Source organism: Oncorhynchus kisutch, linkage group LG23, assembly GCF_002021735.2.
Source record: "Oncorhynchus kisutch isolate 150728-3 linkage group LG23, Okis_V2, whole genome shotgun sequence".
In the NCBI taxonomy this organism is placed as follows: Eukaryota; Metazoa; Chordata; class Actinopteri; order Salmoniformes; family Salmonidae; genus Oncorhynchus; species Oncorhynchus kisutch.
The window spans coordinates 39026230-39047201 of record NC_034196.2 but is presented as its reverse complement, the minus strand read 5'-3'; the positions used below and the strand labels follow the sequence as shown (position 1 = coordinate 39047201).

Below are 20972 nucleotides of genomic sequence, written 5' to 3'. Positions count from 1 at the left end.
ATGATTCTAGTAGTATATTCTCATGGAGTAATACCTGAAAGGAAGGCAGATAAGTGCTGCATTATCCAAAGAGAGAAGAGAGGTCTAATTTGAACTGTACTGTGACTCAATTCGAGTGGCGGCTAATGCACATGAATGACCAATCAACGTTCTAGTATTCCTCTGGCATGAGCTTCTGTTCATTTTGAGCTGTAGTGTTTTTGTCAAACACAACACATCTGATCAGCTGCCTCTTATGCTACCACTAACAGGTTCAGTATTTCTACGAGATCTAATCATCATTTATTTCCTTACAGGGTGCTCTGCATTCACTTTGGGGATGTTTTTGGACTTGGCTGTCCTACAGAACCTGCTGGTTTATTTAGCCATTCACTTTGGCTGTAGACCAGGCAACGATTCATCATCCCATGTTTATAGGGTCTGGCTGACACTCCAAACAAAAGCTGGTGAACCGTCCTCCCAGCCCACTCCAAATCAATGGTAGCTTACCAGAGGCACAATGTCTGTACACCACTATCCCACTCCACTTTCCACAGCCAACTATTACAAACCTATAACAACAGCTTGAATCTGCTCTAAGTTTAATGCTCAGTACAATGTACATGTTTAATCTTCAACGTCAAGTGATCAATGGTCAATCTTTCCATAGCTATGTGGTACAAGGTTTTATGTGCCTCCAGCAGGAATGTGTGAGTGATGACATGCTGTTCCAAGCATATAATAACTATCCGCTCCTAGTAGGACAGGCCGCTCGCTAAACTCCCAAACAATGAGGTCAAGGTCACCAAAGTAGTTTTTTCCTTTCAATGAGAGACATTGTTTAATGTAATGATAAGGGCAGAATGTTCATGTGCCAGATTATATTTGATACATTTATAGATCCACCATGCTGAATATGCCTGTGGAAAAGACGTGCCCAATATCAATTTGTTCTCGTCCATACATGGACATTTCTTGATGCCCCAAATAGCTTTGTATGACTTCAGTTAAAACAAAAATAAAACCAAATAACTTTGGTTGTCAAACCAAAAAATGCAACTATGTATGGGGTGAAAGTGGATTTTTAACTAAGGTTTGTCGTAGAAACACTTGCATCATTGGAAATAGCTCTTTTAAAAGGAACTCAACTTTGTGTTGAGAGACACATATTTTAATCTACTTTGAATCCAAGGGTTAATTTATTCATTATGCTTTCCAAAGCAGGTTCCAGTGAAAGGCAAATGCTTTTTCACGGCCTAAATTGGAAAAACGGCCTTTCAACCACATTGGGAAAATCACATTTCCATGCGGCCTCCAGAGGTAGCGCAGAATAGACATGCCAGCATTTCATACATAGGAGGTTGGTGGCAACTTAATTGGGGAGGACGGGCAGTTGGTAATGGCTGAAGTGGAATGAGTGGAATGGTATCAAATACATGGTTTCTATGTGTTTGATGCCATTCCATTCGCTCCTTTCCAGACATTATTATGAGTTGTCCTCCCCTCAGCAGCCTCCACTAATTTCACATCTGTGAGAGAATGTTGGAATGGGAACAAAATCTACCCTTTTGAAACCTTTGCATCACGTGGACATACTTCACTAGCCCTTCACTAATATCTCCTATACAAACACACCCCATGTGAATGGCTGAGAGATAACAGGTAGGTGAATGGCTGAGAGATAACAGGTAAGTGAATGGATGAATGTTAACAGGTAGGTGAATGGATGAATGACAGGTAGGTGAATGGATGAATGATAACAGGTAGGTGAATGGCTGAATGATAACAGGTAGGTGAATGGCTGAGAGATAACAGGTAAGTGAATGGCTGAGAGATAACAGGTAGGTGAATGGCTGAGAGATAACGGGTAGGTGAATGGCTGAGAGATAACAGGTAGGTGAATGGCTGAGAGATAACAGGTAGGTGAATGGCTGAGAGATAACAGGTAGGTGAATGGCTGAGAGATAACAGGTAAGTGAATGGCTGAGAGATAACAGGTAAGTGAATGGATGAATGTTAACAGGTAGGTGAATGGATGAATGTTAACAGGTAAGTGAATGGCTGAGAGATAACAGGTAAGTGAATGGCTGAGAGATAACAGGTAGGTGAATGGCTGAGAGATAACAGGTAAGTGAATGGCTGAGAGATAACAGGTAGGTGAATGGCTGAGAGATAACAGGTAGGTGAATGGCTGAGAGATAACAGGTAAGTGAATGGCTGAGAGATAACAGGTAAGTCAATGGCTGAGAGATAACAGGTAAGTGAATGGCTGAGAGATAACAGGTAAGTGAATGCTCAAACAGTAGAGCTATTGAGATTTGGAAGATGAAACTTGATCAATGTTATATCATGCACTGTGTACATCACATTACTTCTTTCTCCAGATGTTGACATTGCCCAGTCACTGACAGTCTGCTGTGGAGGTGCTTAGAGATGGACAACGCTTCCTCTGGCAGGCAGGTGGGTACACAATCACCTTGGTGAAAAGACATCAGTGACAGTGAGTTAGAAGGGTTAAGTGGGGCTAACTATTGTTGACAAAAGAGTGATTCTGCTTCCACGCCCTCGTTTAAGACGTAAATGGCTGTCTCCACTGTCAACACCTGATGTTATTATGTCATGCCTGCACAGGACTCACTATGTGTGTCCCAAATGGGACCCTATTCCCTATATAGTACACTGCTTTTGACCATAGCCCTGAAGGCCCTGGTCAACAGTAGTGCACTATAAAGGGTATACTGTGCCATTTGGAAAGCACACTCTGTCTGTACTTTTCAGTGGCAAGCTGATATGCTAAATATCATAAGGCGCCGGATATGTTGACACATTGTATGTGCAAATAAAACAAATGACTTAGACTTGGATTGTGGTCAAAAAAGTCAATAGAATGAATGCAGCTCCACCCAAGTCATGACGTGGATCTAGTAACTTACAAATGGTCTGCCATTTACTCTCCTTTTAATACGCAAGTAAAGGCTGTCCGTCTCTATTTGTTATAGTTGGATTGTTCCAAGTCTACAGCATCACAAGACACACCTATTATTTTCTTTGAGCTCGCCAGACTTTGAACAGTCATTTGAACAGTCATTACTCTCCAAGCAACATTTCCACACTTTCCTACGTGTTCAGAAGTAAAATAATTGAATTTGGAAACCATGTAATGTAGGCTACTCTATCGGGCAATTACAACAAGTTGTGTTGGCTGCCGACACCATATTTGCTTGTTGGCTGTAAGTAAACAGGCTCCGGCCAAAATGATTGTGCAGCTGAGATCTTGTGACCTACCCATTCCAGGAGCGTACATTGGCAGACGTGTCAATGTCACAAAGAAAGTCTGCGGTAGGTTAACACCATGGTTGTGTGGTCTTTGGAATTAAAACTATTTTTATTAGTCACATGCTTCGTAAACAACAGGTGTGAACTAACAGTGGAATGCTTACTTACGGGCCCCTCCCAACAATGCAGAGAGAAAGAAAATATAGAAATAATAGCAAAGCAAAACACGTAATAATAAAAGTAATGATAGATAAACAATGAGTAAACATACAGTATATTCAGAAAGTATTCAGACCCCTTGACTTTTCCCACATTTTGTTATGTTACGGCCTTATTCTAAATTGGATTAAATAAATGTTTTTCCTCATCAATCTACACACAATACCCCATAATGGCAAATCGAAAACAGGTTTTTAAACATTTTTGCAAATGTATAAAAAATGTAAAACAGAAATACCTTATTTACATAAATATTCAGCAATATGAGACTTGAAACTGAGCTCAGGTGCATCCTGTTTCCATTGATCATCCTTGGGATGTTTCTACAACTTGATTGGAGTCTACCTGTGGTAAATTCAATTGATTGGACATGATTTGGAAAGGCACACACCTGTCTATATAAGGTCCCACAGTTGACAGTGCATGTCAGAGAAAAAACCAAGCCATGAGGTCGAAGGAATTGTCCATAGAGATAAGAGACAGTATTGTGTCAAGGCACAGATCTGTGGAAGGGTACACAGTGCCCTCCATCATCCATAAATGTAAGAAGTTTGATACCAACAAGACTCTTCCTAGAGCTGGTCTCCCGGCCAGGGTGGTGTCCTAGAACCCAATGGTCACTCTGACAGAGCTCCAGAGTTCCTCTGTGGAGATGGGAGAACCTTCCAGAAGGACAACCATCTCAACAGCAATCACGCCTTTATGTTAGAGTGGCCAGAGTGGCTTTCTCCTCACTAAAAGGCACATGACAGCCTGCTTGGAGTTTGCCAAAATGCACCTAAAGGACTTTTAGTCCTGGTCTGATGAAACCAAGATTGTACTCTTTGGCCTGAATACCAAGCGTCACATCTGGAGGAAACCTGGCACCATCCCTACGGTGAAGCATTGTGGTGGCAGAATCATGCTGTGGGGATGTTTTTCAGCGGCAGGAACCGGGAGACTAGTCAGGATTGAGGGAAAGATGAACGGAGAAAAGTACAGAGAGATCCTTGATGAAAACCTGCTCCACAGCGCTCAAGAACTCAGACTGGGGCAAAGGTTCACCTTCCAACAGGACAACGACCCTAAGCACACAGCCAAGACAACGCAGGAGTTGCTTCGGGACAAGTCTCTGAATGTCCTTTTTTATGTTTTTACTTATTAAATTTAACCTTTATTAACTAGGCAAGTCAGTTTAAGAACAAATTCTTATTTACAATGAAGGCCTACCCCGGCCAAACCCACCCGTAACCCGGACAACGCTGGGCCAATTGTGCACCGCCCTATGGGGAGTGTTTGGTCCCAGGATACTTAGCTTAGTGATGAACTTGGAGGGCAATATGGTGTTGAACGCTGTGCTGTAGCCAATGAACAGCATTCTCATGTTGGTGTTCCTTTTGTCCAAGTGGGAAAGGGCAATGTGGCGTGCAATAGAGATTGCGTCATCTATGGATATGTTGGGGCAGTAAGCGAATTGGATCCAGGGTGTCTGGGGTGATGGTGTTAATGTGAGCCATGACCAGCCTTTCAAAGCATTTCATGGCTACAGATGTGAGTGCTACTGGGCGATAGTCATTTAGACAGGTTACCTTGGAGTTCTTGGGCACAGGGACTATGGTGGTCTGCCTGAAACATATAGGGATTACAGACCTGATCAGGGAGAGGTTGAAAATGTCAGTGAAGACACTTGCCAGCTGGTCAGCACATGTTCTGAGTATGCATCCTGGTAAGCCGTCTGGCCCTGCGGCCTTGTGAATGTTAAGCTCTTACTCACATTGGCTATGGAAAGCGTGATCACACAGTCGTCCGGAAGAGCTGGTGCTCTCACGCATGGTTCAGTGGTGCTTGCCTCAAACTGAGCATTGAAGGCATTTAGCATAGAAGGCAGGTAGGCTCTGGGCAGCTCGTGCCTGGTTTTCCCTTTGTAAATCAGTGATAGTTTACAAGCCCTGCCACATCCGATGAGCATCAGAGCCAGTGTAGTAGGATTTGATCTTAGTCCTGTAATGATGCTTTGCCTGTTTTATGGTTCGTCGGAGGGCATAGCGGGATTTCTTATAAGCGTTCTGGTTAGTGTCTAGCTCTTTGAAATCGGCAGCTCAAGCCTTTAACTCAATGCGGATGTTGCCTGTAATTCATGGCTTCTGGTTGGTATTATTGCCTAATGTGAGTTCAAATGTATTTTTGTCTAATGTGAGGTGAAAGGTACTGTATAACACGACTGGCCTGTTATCTATTATACATAGTGAATTGTTGGAGCCATTTCGCTTCCTAACTGTCTGTAACTCACTATCAATTGTGCTAATATTGTAGTCTGCCATATCCTGAATTACTGACACTTTCCCGGAACGTTTTCTACTCAGAGGAGGCTGATGGAAGTAGCTATAGGAGGACGGGCTCATTGTAATGGCTGGAATGAAATCAATGGAATGGTACCAAACACATCAAACATATGGAAACAACGTGTTTGACTGTTCCATTAATTCCATTCCAGCTATTACAATGAGCCAGTCCTCCTATAGCTCCTCCCACCAGCCTCCACTCTTCCTACTTATTTTTGAGATTATGTAATATTACTGCCATATCCTAAATAATTTTTGCAATATTCATTTAAATCGCCACAAACTGTGCTCCATCAGATCAGCTGGCACCCTTGCTGAGAAGTAAAACGATAGCTTTAAGACCCTGGGTCTTGTTTGAAGTCAATTCCAAACAGCAGGGTAAACAGCACTAATCTTGAGAGGTGCAGAAATTAGAAAAGGATTAAAGGGTTTTGAGAGTTTATCAAACAGACGATTTCATATAATCTCTACACCCACTTATGCCAACCTTGTGGTTTACCTGATGCAAGAAACTCCAGGACTCACAGAGAGAGTGCAGAGTGGAAATATGCAGTGGTGGTGCACGGCATGTATTTGCTTTGGCTCCTCCACGGTTCTTTGTGAGCCATACAAAGGCATAGAACAGCAGTCGTAGGAGGCAGAAAGGACAGCCAGTCACCGTGTTGTCTTTGGGCTGGGGCCTGTGAAAAGACATTCAGGGACTGTGGGTCCATTCATTCATTATGGTTGTTTTATGGTTGTTTTGTTTAATTAGTCATATGTACAGGATATACACTCAGTGGCCAGTTTATTAGGTGCACCACCCCGTTCACCAAAGTGGTTGACTCCCACGGATAGTGAGTCATGTGGCAGTGGCTTGCTATATAAAGCAGGCAGACAGGCATCCAGTTACTGTTCATTTGAATGTTAGAATGGGTAAATCGGGGCCACCCCGAAGGCACTGCTAGCTGTGACACTAGAAATTCTGTGTCCAGGCTCTGTCGCAGCCGGCCGCGACCAGGAGACCCATGGTGCGGCGCACAATTGGCCCAGCGCTGTCCGGGTTAGTGGGGGGTTTGGCCGGCTGTGATGTCCTTGTCCCGTCGCGTACTAGCGACTCCTATGTCTGGCAGGGTGCAGTGCACGCTGACACGGTTGCCAGGTGCACAGTGTTTCCTCTGACGCATCGGTGCGGATATCTTCCGGGTTAAGTGGGCATAGTGTCTAGAAGCAGTGCGGCTTGGTTGGGTTGTGTTTCGGCGGACGCACGGCTCCCAACCTTCACCTCTCCCGAGTCCGTACGGGAGTTGCATCGATGATACAACAGAATACCACGAAATTGGGGAGAAAACGGGGAGGAAAAAGAAGTAGTTTTTTTTATTTTTAAAGAATGGGTAAAACGAGTGACCTAAACGACTTTGAGCTTGATATGATCGTCGGTGACAGGCTTGCTGGTTCCAGTACCTCCTGGGATTTTCATGCACGACAGTGTCTAGGGTTTACCAAGAATGGTGTGACAAACAAAAAACATTCAGTCAGCGGCAGTCCAGTGGGCGAAAACAGCTTGTTGTTGAGAGGTCAAAGGAAAATGGCAAGAAGTTTTCAAGCTAACAGGCCGGCCACAAAAGGCAAATAATGGCGCAGTACAACAGTGGTGTGCAGAACGGAATCTCGGAATAGACCACTCGTCGATCTTTGTCATGTATGGGCTATTGCAGCAGAAGACCACACCGGGTTCCATTCCTATCAGCTAAAAACAAGAAGAAGTGGCTCCAGTGGGCCCACGATCACCAACACTTGGCAGTTGAGGTGTGGGAAAAACATTGCCTGGTCAGACGAATCCCGGGTTCCTGTTGCGTCGTGCTGATGGGAGTGTCGGGATTTGGCGTAAGCAGCATGAGTCCATGGCCCCATCCTGCCTGGGGTCAAAGGCATAGGCTGGTGGCGCTGGTATAATGGTGTGGGGAATGTTTTCCTGGCACCCGTTAGGTCCCTTGATATCAATTGAGCAATGTTTCCATTCCCCGAAGATTTCAGGCTATTCTGGAGGCAAATGTGGGTCCGACCCGGTACTAGATGGGTGTACCTAATAAACTGGCCACAGATTGTATTGTCCAACAGAATGCTTACTTGCAGGTTTCTTCTTGATAATGCAACAACAATAAGAAATAATAGAATATAAGAATATGAACAAAAATGTAATGGCTCAGTAGAATAGAATAGACATTCTTGCATGAGTATAATACAGGAAGGCACAATTTATGGTCCAATATTTACCCGTGTTTTGGGGAAGAGGGGATTAGGGGACAACTGTTTAAATTCTGCAGTATTAGCAACAGTAAATAAGAATCTGGTAGCAGCAGTTGTGATGTGTGTGTAGCATGAATGTATATACTGTCAGCCGTTTCCAGCTACAATTGTCATTTACAACATTAACAACATCTACACGGTATTTCTGACCAATTTGATGTTATTTTAGTGGAACAAAACGTTGCTTTTCTTTCAAAAACAAGGACATTTCTAAGTGACCCCAAACTTTTGAACGGTAGTCTGTGTGTGTGTGTGTGTGTGTGTATGTGTGTATGTGTGTATGTGTGTGTGTATGTGTGTATGTGTGTATGTGTGTATGTGTGTATGTGTGTGTGTGTGTGTGTGTGTGTGTGTGTGTGTGTGTGTGTGTGTGTGTGTGTGTGTGTGTGCGTGCGTGTGTGTGTGTGTGTGCGTGCGGGCATGCACGCATGCACGCGTGTGTGTGTGAGAGTCCAGTTCCAGTGTTCAGCAGTCTGATGGCTTGTAGATATAAACTGTCTCTGAGTCTGTTGGTATCAGACCTCATGCTATGATACCGTCTGCCCAACGGTAAGGGAGTGAACAGGTCGTAACTGGGGTGTGTGTGGTCCTTGATGATGCTGCAGTATATGTCCTGGTAGGGTTGGAACACGGCCCCAGTGACATACTGGGCCGTCTTCACCAACCTGCTGGAGGGCCTTGCGGTCGTGGATGGAGCAATTCCCGTACCCGGCCATGATGCAACTGATCAGGACGCTCTCGATGATGCACCGGCTGTATTTGGAGGGGACCCGGGGTGGCATGCCAAATTTCTTCAGCCACCTTAGGAAGTAGAGGAGCTGTTGCGCCCTCTTGACAAGACTGCTGACTCTCTCTACTGCAGTCCTGTTGATGTGGATTGGGGTGTGTTCCCTCCTCTACGTCCTGAAATCAACAATCAACTCCTTTGTTTTGCTGACGTTGATGGACAGGTTGTTGTTGCAATGCCAGGACACTTACATCCTCCCTATAGTCTGACTCGTCATTATTGATTATTAGGCTTACAATCATGGTGTCATCAGCAAACTTGACGATGGAGTTGGTGTCATGCAATGCCACACATTCATGCGTGAGCAGGGAGTACAGCAGAGGGCTGAGGACACACCTCTGGGGTGCCCATGTATTAATAATCAGTGTGGAGGAGGTGTTGTTGCCAATCCTCACGGCCTGTGGTATGCCCGTCAGGAAGTCTAAGATTCAGTTGCAGAGGGTAGTGTCCAGACCCAGAGCTCTGAGCTTGGTGACAAGCTTGAATGGAACAATAGTGTTGAATGCTGAACTGTAGTCAATGAACAGCATTCTCACTAAGGTTTTCCTCTTAGTGATGTGATGTGTTAGTGTAACGAGTGTGAAATGGCTAGCTCGTTATTGGAGATGTCACTCGCTCTGAGACCTTGAAGTAGTTGTTTCCCTTGCTCTGCAATGGCCGTTGCTTTTGTAGAGCGATAGGTAACGATACTTTGTTGGAGGCAGTTGTTGATGTGTTCAGAAGGTTCCTGGTTCAAGCCCAGGTTGGGGCGAGGAGAGGGACGGAAGCAATACTGTGTGAATAGCGATGGATTTTTTTTTTCTCTGGATCTGTTAGAGTGGTAGGCAAATAGAAGTGGGTCCAGTGTGCATGGCATGCTGGCCTTAATGTGGGCCATGACCAGCCTCTCGAAACCCTTCTGTGACTGACGATGTACATTGAGTGTACAAAACATAAAACTTGCCTGCTCTTTCCATGACATAAATTGACCAGGTGAATTCAGGTGAAAGTTATGATTCCTTATCGATGTCACTTGTTAAATCCACTTCAATCAGTGTAGATGAAGGAGAGGAGAAAGATTAAAGAAACATTTTTAAACCTTGAGATAATTGAGACATGGATTGTGTATGTGTGCCATTCAGAGGGTGAATGGGCAAGACAAAATATTTAAGTGCCTTTGAACAGGGTATGGTAGTAGGTGCCAGGCACACTGGTTTGAGTCAAGATCTACAACCCTGCTGGGTTTTTCACGCTCAACAGTTTCCCGTGTCTATCAAGATTGGTCCACAACCCAAAGGACACCCAACCAACTTGACACAACTGTGGGAAGCATTGGAGTCAACATGGGCCAACTTGCCCGTGGAAATCTTTTGATACCTTGTGTAGTGCATGTCCCGATGAATTGAGACAGTTCTGAGGGAAAAAGTGTGTGTGTGTGGGGGTAGGGTGGTGCTACTCAATATTAGGAAGGTTTTATACACTCAGTGTATATTCTTCAATGTTGATGGATGAGTCCTGGGCAGTATTCTCAAAACAGTCCTGAATCATTGAGTCTCCTCCTCTGTCCAGCTCCTCACTATTCTCTGTGTTGGTGGCTCTCTCTTGAGTTGCTTCTTGTAGGCAGGGAGTAGGAACAGAGGAACAGATGGCTCTGTTCGCGTCACTGATGTTTGTGTACACAGGGTCCAGCACGTTGTTTCCTCTCATGGGGCAGGATACATGTTGGTGATACTTTGGAATAATAAAAACATAATTTGCTTGGTTAAAATCTCCCACGACAATAAAGACTGCTTCTGGGTGAGAGGATTCTTGCTGGCTAGTGTTCTTGTACAGTTTGCTGAGGAATGCCTTGATGTTTGCTTGTGGTGGTATGTACACAGCTGTGATAATAAACAAAAATGATTTCCCTCGGCATATAGTGGGGTGGGCATTTTAGCATCAGAAACTCCAGGTCGGGTGAACAGGAGCTCTAGATGTTTTCATCTTCAGTACACCAGGAATTGTTGATGAGGAAGCATACACCTTCCCCTACTGTTACCAGAAGCCGTGGTACGATCAGATCCATTCGGAAAATGGAAAAGCCATCTGGTTGAATAGCAGAATCAGGTGAACTGTCCATAAAACCAGGTCTCTGTAAAAACAAAGACACAGCATTGTCCGTCTGCGATTGAAACCTTACTCTGAGTTTAAAGACTTTGCATTGATCTTAATTTAGGTGCAATAACTATACCATTAAAGTGACAGTTCAAACTACAAACCCCTCCCCTCCTCCAACATTCTGACACGCCCCCGCCCTACTAGTCTACATTCACTCATGATGTGACTGCTTGCAGGAAATTATACAGTTTGTCGTTACGGCACAGTTCCTCCCAGCAGAACAAAGACACTGAAGTCAGCGGACGGGCCATAGTGATGCTGTAGCCACACAAAGCTAATCTGCCTTTCATAGAACAGAGCTCATGACATGCAGATGAAATGTCTTGACCACTGCTGTTACTAGGTGATACTTCTTAGATTGACCTCATTTGGATGTAATTCAATTAAAGTGACAAAAGGCATTGCAGTGTGAAGAGAAAATAGTCTTACAGTCACACAAAGCCATTTTAATGAATTGATATAGAGTCTATATACGATGTGTAAGCTGTTTATAAAATAATGAATAAATGGATGAGCTTGTTTTTTGACCACTATGACTGTAGACTTAAGGCACTGCTACAGTATACAGAACAACCTTAAAGGTCAGTCGAAATGATAACGGTAGGCTGTGCATATTAAATCTGCAGTCTGCAAAACAAGCGGTAGGGCAGCAGACTGCCCCTTTAATACATTTGAGACTGCCCCTTTAGTACATTTGAGACTGCCCCTTTAATATATTTGAGAGTGCCCCTTTAATACATTTGAGACTGCCCCTTTAATACATTTGAGACTGCCCCTTTAATACATTTGAGACTGCCCGTTTAGTACATTTGAGAGTGCCCCTTTTATATATTTGAGACTGCCCCTAGAATTTTGTCATTATTAGCACGCACTTTCTAAGCCGGTTTACAGAATTGCCAACTTAACAGTGACACCTAATACTGATATTGAGTATGTGCAGCCCATGCAATCAAACTCATAACTGTTACTATTATCATGCTTTAAAGGGGCCAATCAGCAGTTAAAACAATAACAAATTGTATTCTCTCCCACTGTTTTGGTAAAAAGCTAAAGGATGGGCCTGGAGAAATGTAACCACTGTCAAATTCATAGACAGAGCAATGATGCAAAATTATAGTTTTAATCATGTTTCCAGGCTATAAAGTGTTTGTTTACATGGACAACAGTGACGAGGTTGTTTCTATATTTCATGGAAATATCTCATTCATTACTTCCTTTACAGCATTTCCAATATGCTCTCTGTCACAAAGGATGTGTATGGAGAGCATGTGTTTCTGATGACCTGTAACCTTGTATTTTGCCTCCAGGAAATTCTCATGGTTTTGAATGTGCAGAGATAGATACTCAAACTACTCAGACCATAAACATTTGACGTCAACTGGTCGAAAGTCAATAATACCCATGTGAAGAGATATGATGTTGTCCTACATGTCTGCTGTCAGCTCAACGAGCTAAGACGTGACTGTAGTATATAAAGACACACATCCAAACAAAGACTTACTAAGATGTCTGAAAACAAATGCTGAATGCATGAGGACGCTACATGAACTGCACTCATAGAACACAAGGCATGATTGTGCAACAATGCCTTTGGAACTCACAGACAAGGCTCACAGGTGAAATGTATCTAATTTAGCAGGCATAATGTTCCTTAGTATAGTATTTTAAACACAAGCACACACACACACACACACACACACACACACACACACACACACACACACACACACACACACACACACACACACACACACACACACACACACACATACACAAAGTATGCTAGAAAACATTAATTGTTATAAATAAAAGGTTAAATATTTTTGTAAATGTAAAAAAATATATATATATATATATATATATATATATATATACACAGAAAGTATTCAGACCCCTTTACTTTTCCACTTTTTGTTACGTTACAGCGTTATTCTAAAATTAATATAAAAACGAATGTTTCTCTCATCAATCTACACACAATACCCCATAATGACATCACAATACCCATAATGACATCACAATACCCCATAATGACATCACAATACCCCATAATGGCAAAGCAAAAACAAGTTTTTAGACATTTTGGCAAATTTATTACATTTACATTTAATATCACATTTACATAAATATTCAGACCCTTGCCTCAGTACCTTTGGCAGCGATTATAGCCTCAAGTCTTCTTGGGTATGACGCTACAAGCTTTGCACACCTGTATTTGGGGAGTTTCTCCCATTCTTCTCTGCTGATCCTCTCAAGCTCTGTCAGGTTGGATGCGGAGCGTTGCTGCAAAGCTATTTTTATGTCTCTTCAGAGTTGATCGATCGGGTTCACATCCGGGCTCTGGCTGGGCCAAGGACATTCAGAGACTTGTCCCGAAGCCACTCCTGCATTGTCCTGGCTGGGTGCTTAGGGTCGTTGTCCTGTTGGAAGGTGAATCTTTCCCCCAGGCTGAGGTCCTCAGTGCTCTGGTGCAGGTTTTCATCAAGGATCTCTCTGTACTTTGCTGAGTTCAGCTTTCTCTCGATTCTGACTAGTCTCCCAGTCCCTGCAGCTGAAAAACATCCCCACAGCATGATGCTGCCACCAACATGCTTCACCGTATGGATGGTGCCAGGTTTCCTCCAAGAACTCCAAGGTAACCTGTCTAAATGACTATTGCCCCGTAGCACTCACATCTGTAGCCATGAAATGCTTTGAAAGGCTGGTCATGGCTCACATTAACACCATCACCCCAGACACCCTGGATCCAAGCGACGGCTGGAGTGGTGTGGAAGAACTCGACTGGCCTGCACAGAGCCCTGACCTCAACCCCACCGAACACATTTTGGATGAATTGGAATGCAGACTGCGAGCCCAGCTTAATCGCCCAACACCAGTGCCCAACCTCACTAATGCTCGTGGCTGAATGGAAACAAGTCTCCACAGCAATGTTCCAACATCTAGTGGAAAGCCTTCCTTGAAGAGTGAACGCTGTTATAGCAGCAAAGGGGGGACCAACCCCATATTAATGTCCATGATTTTGGAATGAGATGTTTGACGTGAAGGTGTCCACATACTTTTGCAGTGTATATACAGTACTAGTCAAATGTTTGGACACAAGTACTTGTTCAAGGGTTTTTCTTTATAATTGCTATTTTCTACATTGTAGAATAATAGTGAAGACATCAAAACTATGAAATAGCACATATGGAATCATGTCGTAACCAAAAAAGTGTTAATCAAATCAAAATATATTTTCTATTTTAGATCCTTCAAAGTAGCCACCCTTTGCCTTGATGACAGCTTGGCACACTCTTGGCATTCTCTCAACCAGCTTCATGAGGAATGCTTTTCCAACAGTCTTGAAGGAATTCCCACATATGCTGAGCACTTGTTGGCTGCTTTTCCTTCACTCTGCGGTCCAACTCATCCCAAACCATCTCAATTGGGTTGAGGTCGGGTGACTGTGGAGGCCAGGTCATCTGATGCAGCACTCCATCACTCTCCTTCTTGGTCAAATAGCCCTTGGACAGCCTGGAGGTGTGCTTTGGGTCATTGTCCTGTTGAAAAACAAATGATAGTCTCACTAAGTGCAAACCAGATTGGATGGCGTACAGCTGCAGAATGCTGTGGTAGCCATGCTGGTTAAGTGTGCCTTGAATTCTAAATAAATCACTGGCAGTGTCACCAGCAAAGCACCCCCACACCACGCCTCCTCCTCCATGCTTCATGGTGGGATCACACATGCGGAGATCATCCGTTTACCTACTCTGCGTCTCACAAAGATATGGTGGTTGGAACCAAAAATCGAATATTTGGACTCATCAGACCAAAGGACAGATTTCCACCGGTCTAATGTCTATTGCTCGTGTTTCTTGTCCCAAGTAAGTCTCTTCTTCTTATCTGTGGTCTTTAGTAGTGGTTTCTTTGCAGCAATTTGACCACAAACGCCTGTTTCTTGAACTCTGTAGCATTTATTTGGGCTGCAAGTTTTGAAGCTGGTAACTCTAATGAACTTATCCTCTGCAGCAGATGTAACTCTGGGTCTTTCCTGTGGCGGTCCTCATGAGAGTCAGTTTCAGGGGCGCGCAGTGGTTAAGGGCGCTGTACTGCAGCGCCAGCTGTGCCATCAGAGACTCTGGGTTCGCGCCCAGGCTATGTCGTAACCGGCCGCGACCGGGAGGTCCATGGGGCAACGCACAATTGGCCTAGCGTCGTCCGGGTTAGGGAGGGCTTGGTCGGTAGGGATGTCCTTGTCTCATCGCGCACCAGCGACTCCTGTGGCGGGCCGGGCACAGTGCGCGCTAACCAAGGTTGCCAGGTGCACGGTGTTTCCTCCAACACATTGGTGCGGCTGGCTTCCGGGTTGGATGCCCGCTGTGTTAAGAAGCAGTGCGGCTAGGTTGGGTTGTGTATCGGAGGACGCATTACTTTTATCCTTCGTCTCTCCCGAGCCCGTATGGGAGTTGTAGCGATGAGACAAGATAGTAGCTACTACAACAATTGGACACCACGAAATTGGGGATAAAACGGGGTAAAAAAAAAAGAGTCAGTTTCATCATAGCGCTTGATGGTTATTGCGACTGCACTTGAAGAAACTTTCAAAGTTCTTTAAATGTTCCGCATTGACTGACCTTCATGTCTTAATAAAGTAATGATGGACTGTCAGTTCTCTTTGCTTATTTGTGCTGTTCTTGCCATAATACGGACTTGATCTTTTACCAAATAGTGCTATCTTCTATATACAACCCCTACCTTGTCAAAAAACAACTGATTGGCTCAAAACGCATTAAGGAAAGAAATTCCACAAATTAACTTTTAAAAATTGAAATGCATTCCAGGTGACTACCTCATGAAGCTGGTTGAGAGAATGCCAAGAGTGTGCTAAACTGTCATCATGGCAAACCGTGGTTACTTTGAAGTATCTCACATATAAAATATAAATATATTTAGATTTGTTTAACACTTTTTTTGGTTACTACATGATTCCATATGTGTTTTTTCATAGATTTGATGTCTTATTCTACAATGTAGAAAATAGTAAAAATAAAGAAAAACCCTTGAATGAGTTAGTGTGTCCAAACTTTTGACTGGTACTGTATATATAAATATATATAATTGGACAATAATCAACATACAAAATAGAAACAAAATAACAGATTTTTTTGTTGTCAAAGTGCTATTCCCTTTTAAATGAAATTATTAGAAACAATTACTGGCCATACTGCCAGATCTCACCCTTCAGGGTGTGGTGCCAAATCTCACCCTTCAAGGTTTGGTGCCAGATCTCACTCCTTCAAGGTGTGGTGCCAGATCTCACTCCTGCAAGGTGTGATGCCAGATATCACTCCTTCAAGGTGTGATGCCAGATATCACTCCTTCAAGGTGTGGTGCCAGATATCACCCCTTCAAGGTGTGGTGCCAGATATCACCCTTCAGGGTTTGGTGCCAGATCTCACCCTTCAAGGTATGGTGCCAGATCTCACCCTTCAAGGTGTAGTGCCAAATCTCACCCTTCAAGGTGTGGTGCCAGATCTTAACCTTCAAGGTATGGTGCCAGATCTCACCCTTCAAGGTGTGGTGCCAGATCTCACCCTTCAAGGTGTGGTGCCAAATCTCACCCTTCAAGGTGTGGTGCCAAATCTCACCCTTCAAGGTGTGGTGCCAGATCTCACCCTTCAAGGTGTGGTGCCAGGTCTTGCCCTTCAAGGTGTGTGGGATAAAGAATAAGCAGTGAGGGGCTTAGAATTATTATAGGGAGAGTAAGCCCTGCCAATGTGTGTATTAGTGTGTGTGTATTAGTGTGTGTGTGTGTTTCTGTGTATGAGAGCGTCGGCCTCGCCTCTGCCACAGCTAGTCAGAGCCAGCTTGGCTTATTTCAGGGGGAGTGGAGTGTATGTGTGTGGGGTGGGGGAAATCGTGTGTGAGTGGAGTCAAACCATTGGCTGAGCCCTTCGGAAGCACAGCCTCATAATTTCTAAGCCAGCGTGCGTGAGCATGAGCACCATCCAGAATTTGTTACTGTATTGGTATTCCCTTTCGGAGTGTTAGTCTGTTTTGGTATTCCCTTTCGGAGTGTTAGTCTGTGTTGGTATTCCCTTTCGGAGTGTTAGTCTGTTTTGATATTCTATTTTGGACTATTAGGCTAAATTGTGCAGAGAGTGGATGTTTGTATTTATAAAGCTACTTAGTTATTTGTTGATTTATGTCATTTGGGGGATTCGTGGCTGCGTTACAGCTGAGGGTCATCTTTGGGAGACGGAAGGTAAGTTTGTCTACTAATTTCTCTGCCTCAACTTGTTAATCTTCAGCTTATTTACAACAACATGTGTAGATACTTTTGGAAAAGTAGATTTATTGAGTTTTCACATGTGCATTCATTAACAGTGTCATAGGGCAAGTTATTCAAGTGCAGATCGTTTTTGGAGCACCAGTGCTGCACCGGTGCTGCTGTCTGAATGAGATGGTGTGATGTCTGAAACTGTATAGCGCCAACACCTGCCATGCACTCCAGTTGTTTTGAGATCACGTGTATTTGTGCTGAAGGTATTGAGGGTGATGTTAAGCATCATGAACCTATATGTTCTTAAACAACATCCTCAAAGGCTGTCTAAAAGAATGCTGCATTCAGAATTTAGCTTAGAAACTAAACAGACTCGTAATCATCCTATTTGCAAGAAAGGCATTTCACTGTATTTGTGCATGTGAAACTCGAAATGTTTTCTTTGAACAAGGTACAGTTGTCTTGAATGTAAAACAAATCATACATTTACTTTAATATTATAACAGATCAGAAAATGTAGTTACAATCTTTTTGTTTATGCAACACAGAAAATCTAAACTTAAACCTGTATCCAATTGAACCCGTCAGAGAACTGTTTACGCAGTTTATAAACTACTGCTAAGAACTACTAATTCTTATTCTGAAAACGATCTACCTGTTTAAGGAGTCTATTTGGCCGATAGTGAAATGCTTTTAGTGAAAAGTCCCAGGAAAGTGAAACTGTGAAACTTCTAAAAAAGTATTAATGTTTGCACAGAAGCTTTGAGAGCTCTCAACCTTGAATACATGGCAAGGTATAACCATATATCTCTGCTGTCTCTTTCCAGATGTAGGATCTTAATTTGATGAGAATTTTCTTGCACAGCAGGAAATGCATACTTGTAGTGTATTCAAGGTTTAAAAAGGCTTCTAAAGTTTGTAATTTCCAAGTCTTCGAATGTCAGACAAGGTTACTCGTCAGTCAAGTGTGTGGTTTATCCAAACCTTCTTTCTTAAAGAGGCATAGTGGGGAAGTCTGCTGGGAGACTGACCTGTCTGACCATGTGGTGTCTGTCGAGTGGTGCCTCACTTTCCCTGGCTGTTGCTTTCTCTAAATGGGCTTGAGGAGAGCAAAACATTCATGAATGGTTGTTTTTCTCTTTAGTCATTTTTGAAAAATTCAGGTAGTCTGTCTAGAAAGAAACCTTTCATATACTAAGAAGTATAAGGCAGTATGAATACTTTGTGATGGGTTTGTGGATAGCAAAGTATATGAATGACGTCATGTTATTATTAAAATGCCGAACAGTTATCCCAAAGTTCTGTGCATGTGTGATGTCTTGAAAGCAGCCTCCACCGTCAAAGCTTATTGGTGCTTTTGGAAGTCCTGAGTGCCTTACCAAGTCATTTAATAGTTGATTTACTGTATGGAGCCTGCTCACTTATCTAGTTGCAGCTTATAACTACAGAATGCCATTGTGACTTAATAGAGAATCATTGGCAAGCATGATATTGTTATTTCCACTGCCTTTCCATTCCGAAACACAAGTGAAGCCTCATCTCTTAAATGCAAATGACCCTCAACATTATCCGATCACATTCAAATGACTTTTCAGGGGAGAGACAATGACAGCAGGCTAAGTAGAAGCAAAGTGCCCCGGGCTAAAGTACACCAGCCTTAGTGTAAATGGGTTTGGCATACTGTAGAACCAGCCCATGTAATTCAATAGATGACATTTATTCCATTGGATAGAGACATGCCATGTATTTATTCAATATTTGACATTTGTTGCTCTATTCAATACTGTACGGTGCCTTCAGAAAGTATTCTCACCCCTTGACTTTCTACATTGTGTTGTATTACAGCTTGAATTTAAAATGGATCACGTTGGCATTTTGTATCACTGGCTCACACACAATACCCCATAATGTCAAAGTGGAATTATGTTTTTAGACGTTTTTACAAATGAATTAAAAATGAAAAGCTGAAATGTCTTGAGTCAATAAGTATTCAAGCCCTTTGTCATGACAAGCCTAAATAAGTTCAGGAGTAAAAATGTGCTTAACAAGTCACATAATAAGTTGCATGGACTCTCACTCTGTGTGCAATAATAGGGTTGAATATGATTTTTTTAATGACCACCTCATCTCTGGGCCCCACACTTACAATTATCTGTAATTGTATGTGTCTATGTGTGTAATTGTATAATTGCGAAACCCTAGACCCACTCCAATTTGCTTACCGCCCCAATAGGTCACCATCACACTGCACACTGCACACTGCTCTACCCCAGACAAGAGGAATAGCTATGTAAGAATGCTGTTCATTGACTACAGCTCAGCATTTAACACCATAGTACCCTCCCAACTCGTCATTAAGCTCAAGACCCTGGTTCTCGACCCCGCCCTGTGCAACTGGGTCCTGGACTTTCTGACGGGCCGCCCCCCAGGTGGTGAAGGTAGGAAACAACATGTCCACCCCGCTGATCCTCAACACTGGGTGCGTTCTGAGCCCTCTCCTGTACTCCCTGTTCACCCATGACTGCGTGGCCATGCACGCTTCCAACTCAATCATCAAGTTTGCAGACGACACTACAGTGGTAGGCTTGATTACCAACAACGACGAGGCGGCCTACAGGGAGGAGGTGAGGGCCCTCGGAGTATGGTGTCAGGAAAATAACCTCTCACTCAACGTCAACAAAACAAGATGGTCATGGACTACAGGAAACAGCAGAGGGTGAGATCCCTGTTCATACAAGTAAATAGGATTCAACTGAATACAGTATGGTTTGAATATGAGGTCCAATAGGGTGGATATTGAGATGAGGTTAGGTACAGTGGTCGGGGAGAATGACTACACTAAAGCTTATAAACAATGGAGGTACTAGTTACAGATGTAGGATCTTTAATTGAGACAACTTTCTACAGCAGGAAAATAATCCTGCAGCAACTGGAAATGTGAATTACTATGTGGATTTTTTGTAGGGGACAACCTGTATCCTCCCCTTCATCTACACTGATTGAAATCAATAAGGGATCATAGCATTCCCCTGGATTCATCTGGTCAGTCTATGTCATGGAAAGAGCAGGTGTTCTTAATGTTTTGTCCACTCTGTGTGTTTACACTGTGTTGTGTGTGATGTGCCTCTACAAGGCAACAGTGGTTGAATTATGAAGTGATATTTCTCGCTTGCCCAGAGTGTGATGTGTGTGACAATTATGCTGAAATCAATGATTCACGACTGTCCACACTGACCTCATGGAAAACGTTACCAATGTGAAATCATCACGTTCAATCGCTTGCTGCGCTGATGTTACATTGATTTAATTGATTCAAACATTGCTGATTACACGCAAGTTCTTACCCAATTAGCATCAAAAGAGGATAAAAGCCATGGCCAAGAGAGTGTGATAAGGTAAGCTTGGCCATATTCTGATGAGACAGGGATTCAGCAGGATTTGGCTTCGATTTGCTTACCATTTTTTACAGGTGGACTCACATGCCGATAGGCCAGTTCAGAATGTATGTATGCATATGGTGCAGTTTGAACAGACCCCCCTCCCCCCACCCCAAAATTGTACTAGAATGAGCAGAACAGGTGTACCCATTCAGGTCAATTACGCCATAACGGGGGGACTGGCGGCCATTTTGAGTGTCCCCATAGCAGTAAAGCAGAAAGTAAGCGATTCTATTTTAATGATCTATTGCTCAACCAGTTAACTG

General features: G+C 43.4%; 1 protein-coding gene across 2 annotated transcripts in view; it reads left to right on the top strand.

Moving 5' to 3' along the window:
- Window positions 1-17031: 17031 nt before the first annotated feature.
- The window catches only part of LOC109868753 (cAMP-specific 3',5'-cyclic phosphodiesterase 4D-like), a 411106-nt gene continuing 407165 nt past the window's right edge, over window positions 17032-20972 (top strand). Inside the window, exon 1 of one of the 2 annotated variants that reach the window (XM_031802500.1) lies at window positions 17032-17251. In XM_031802500.1, the coding sequence (XP_031658360.1) occupies window positions 17152-17251 (100 nt within the window). In that variant the 5' untranslated portion in view covers window positions 17032-17151. The remainder of the gene's footprint in view (window positions 17252-20972) is intronic. The other variant, XM_031802501.1, reaches the window with a different exon arrangement.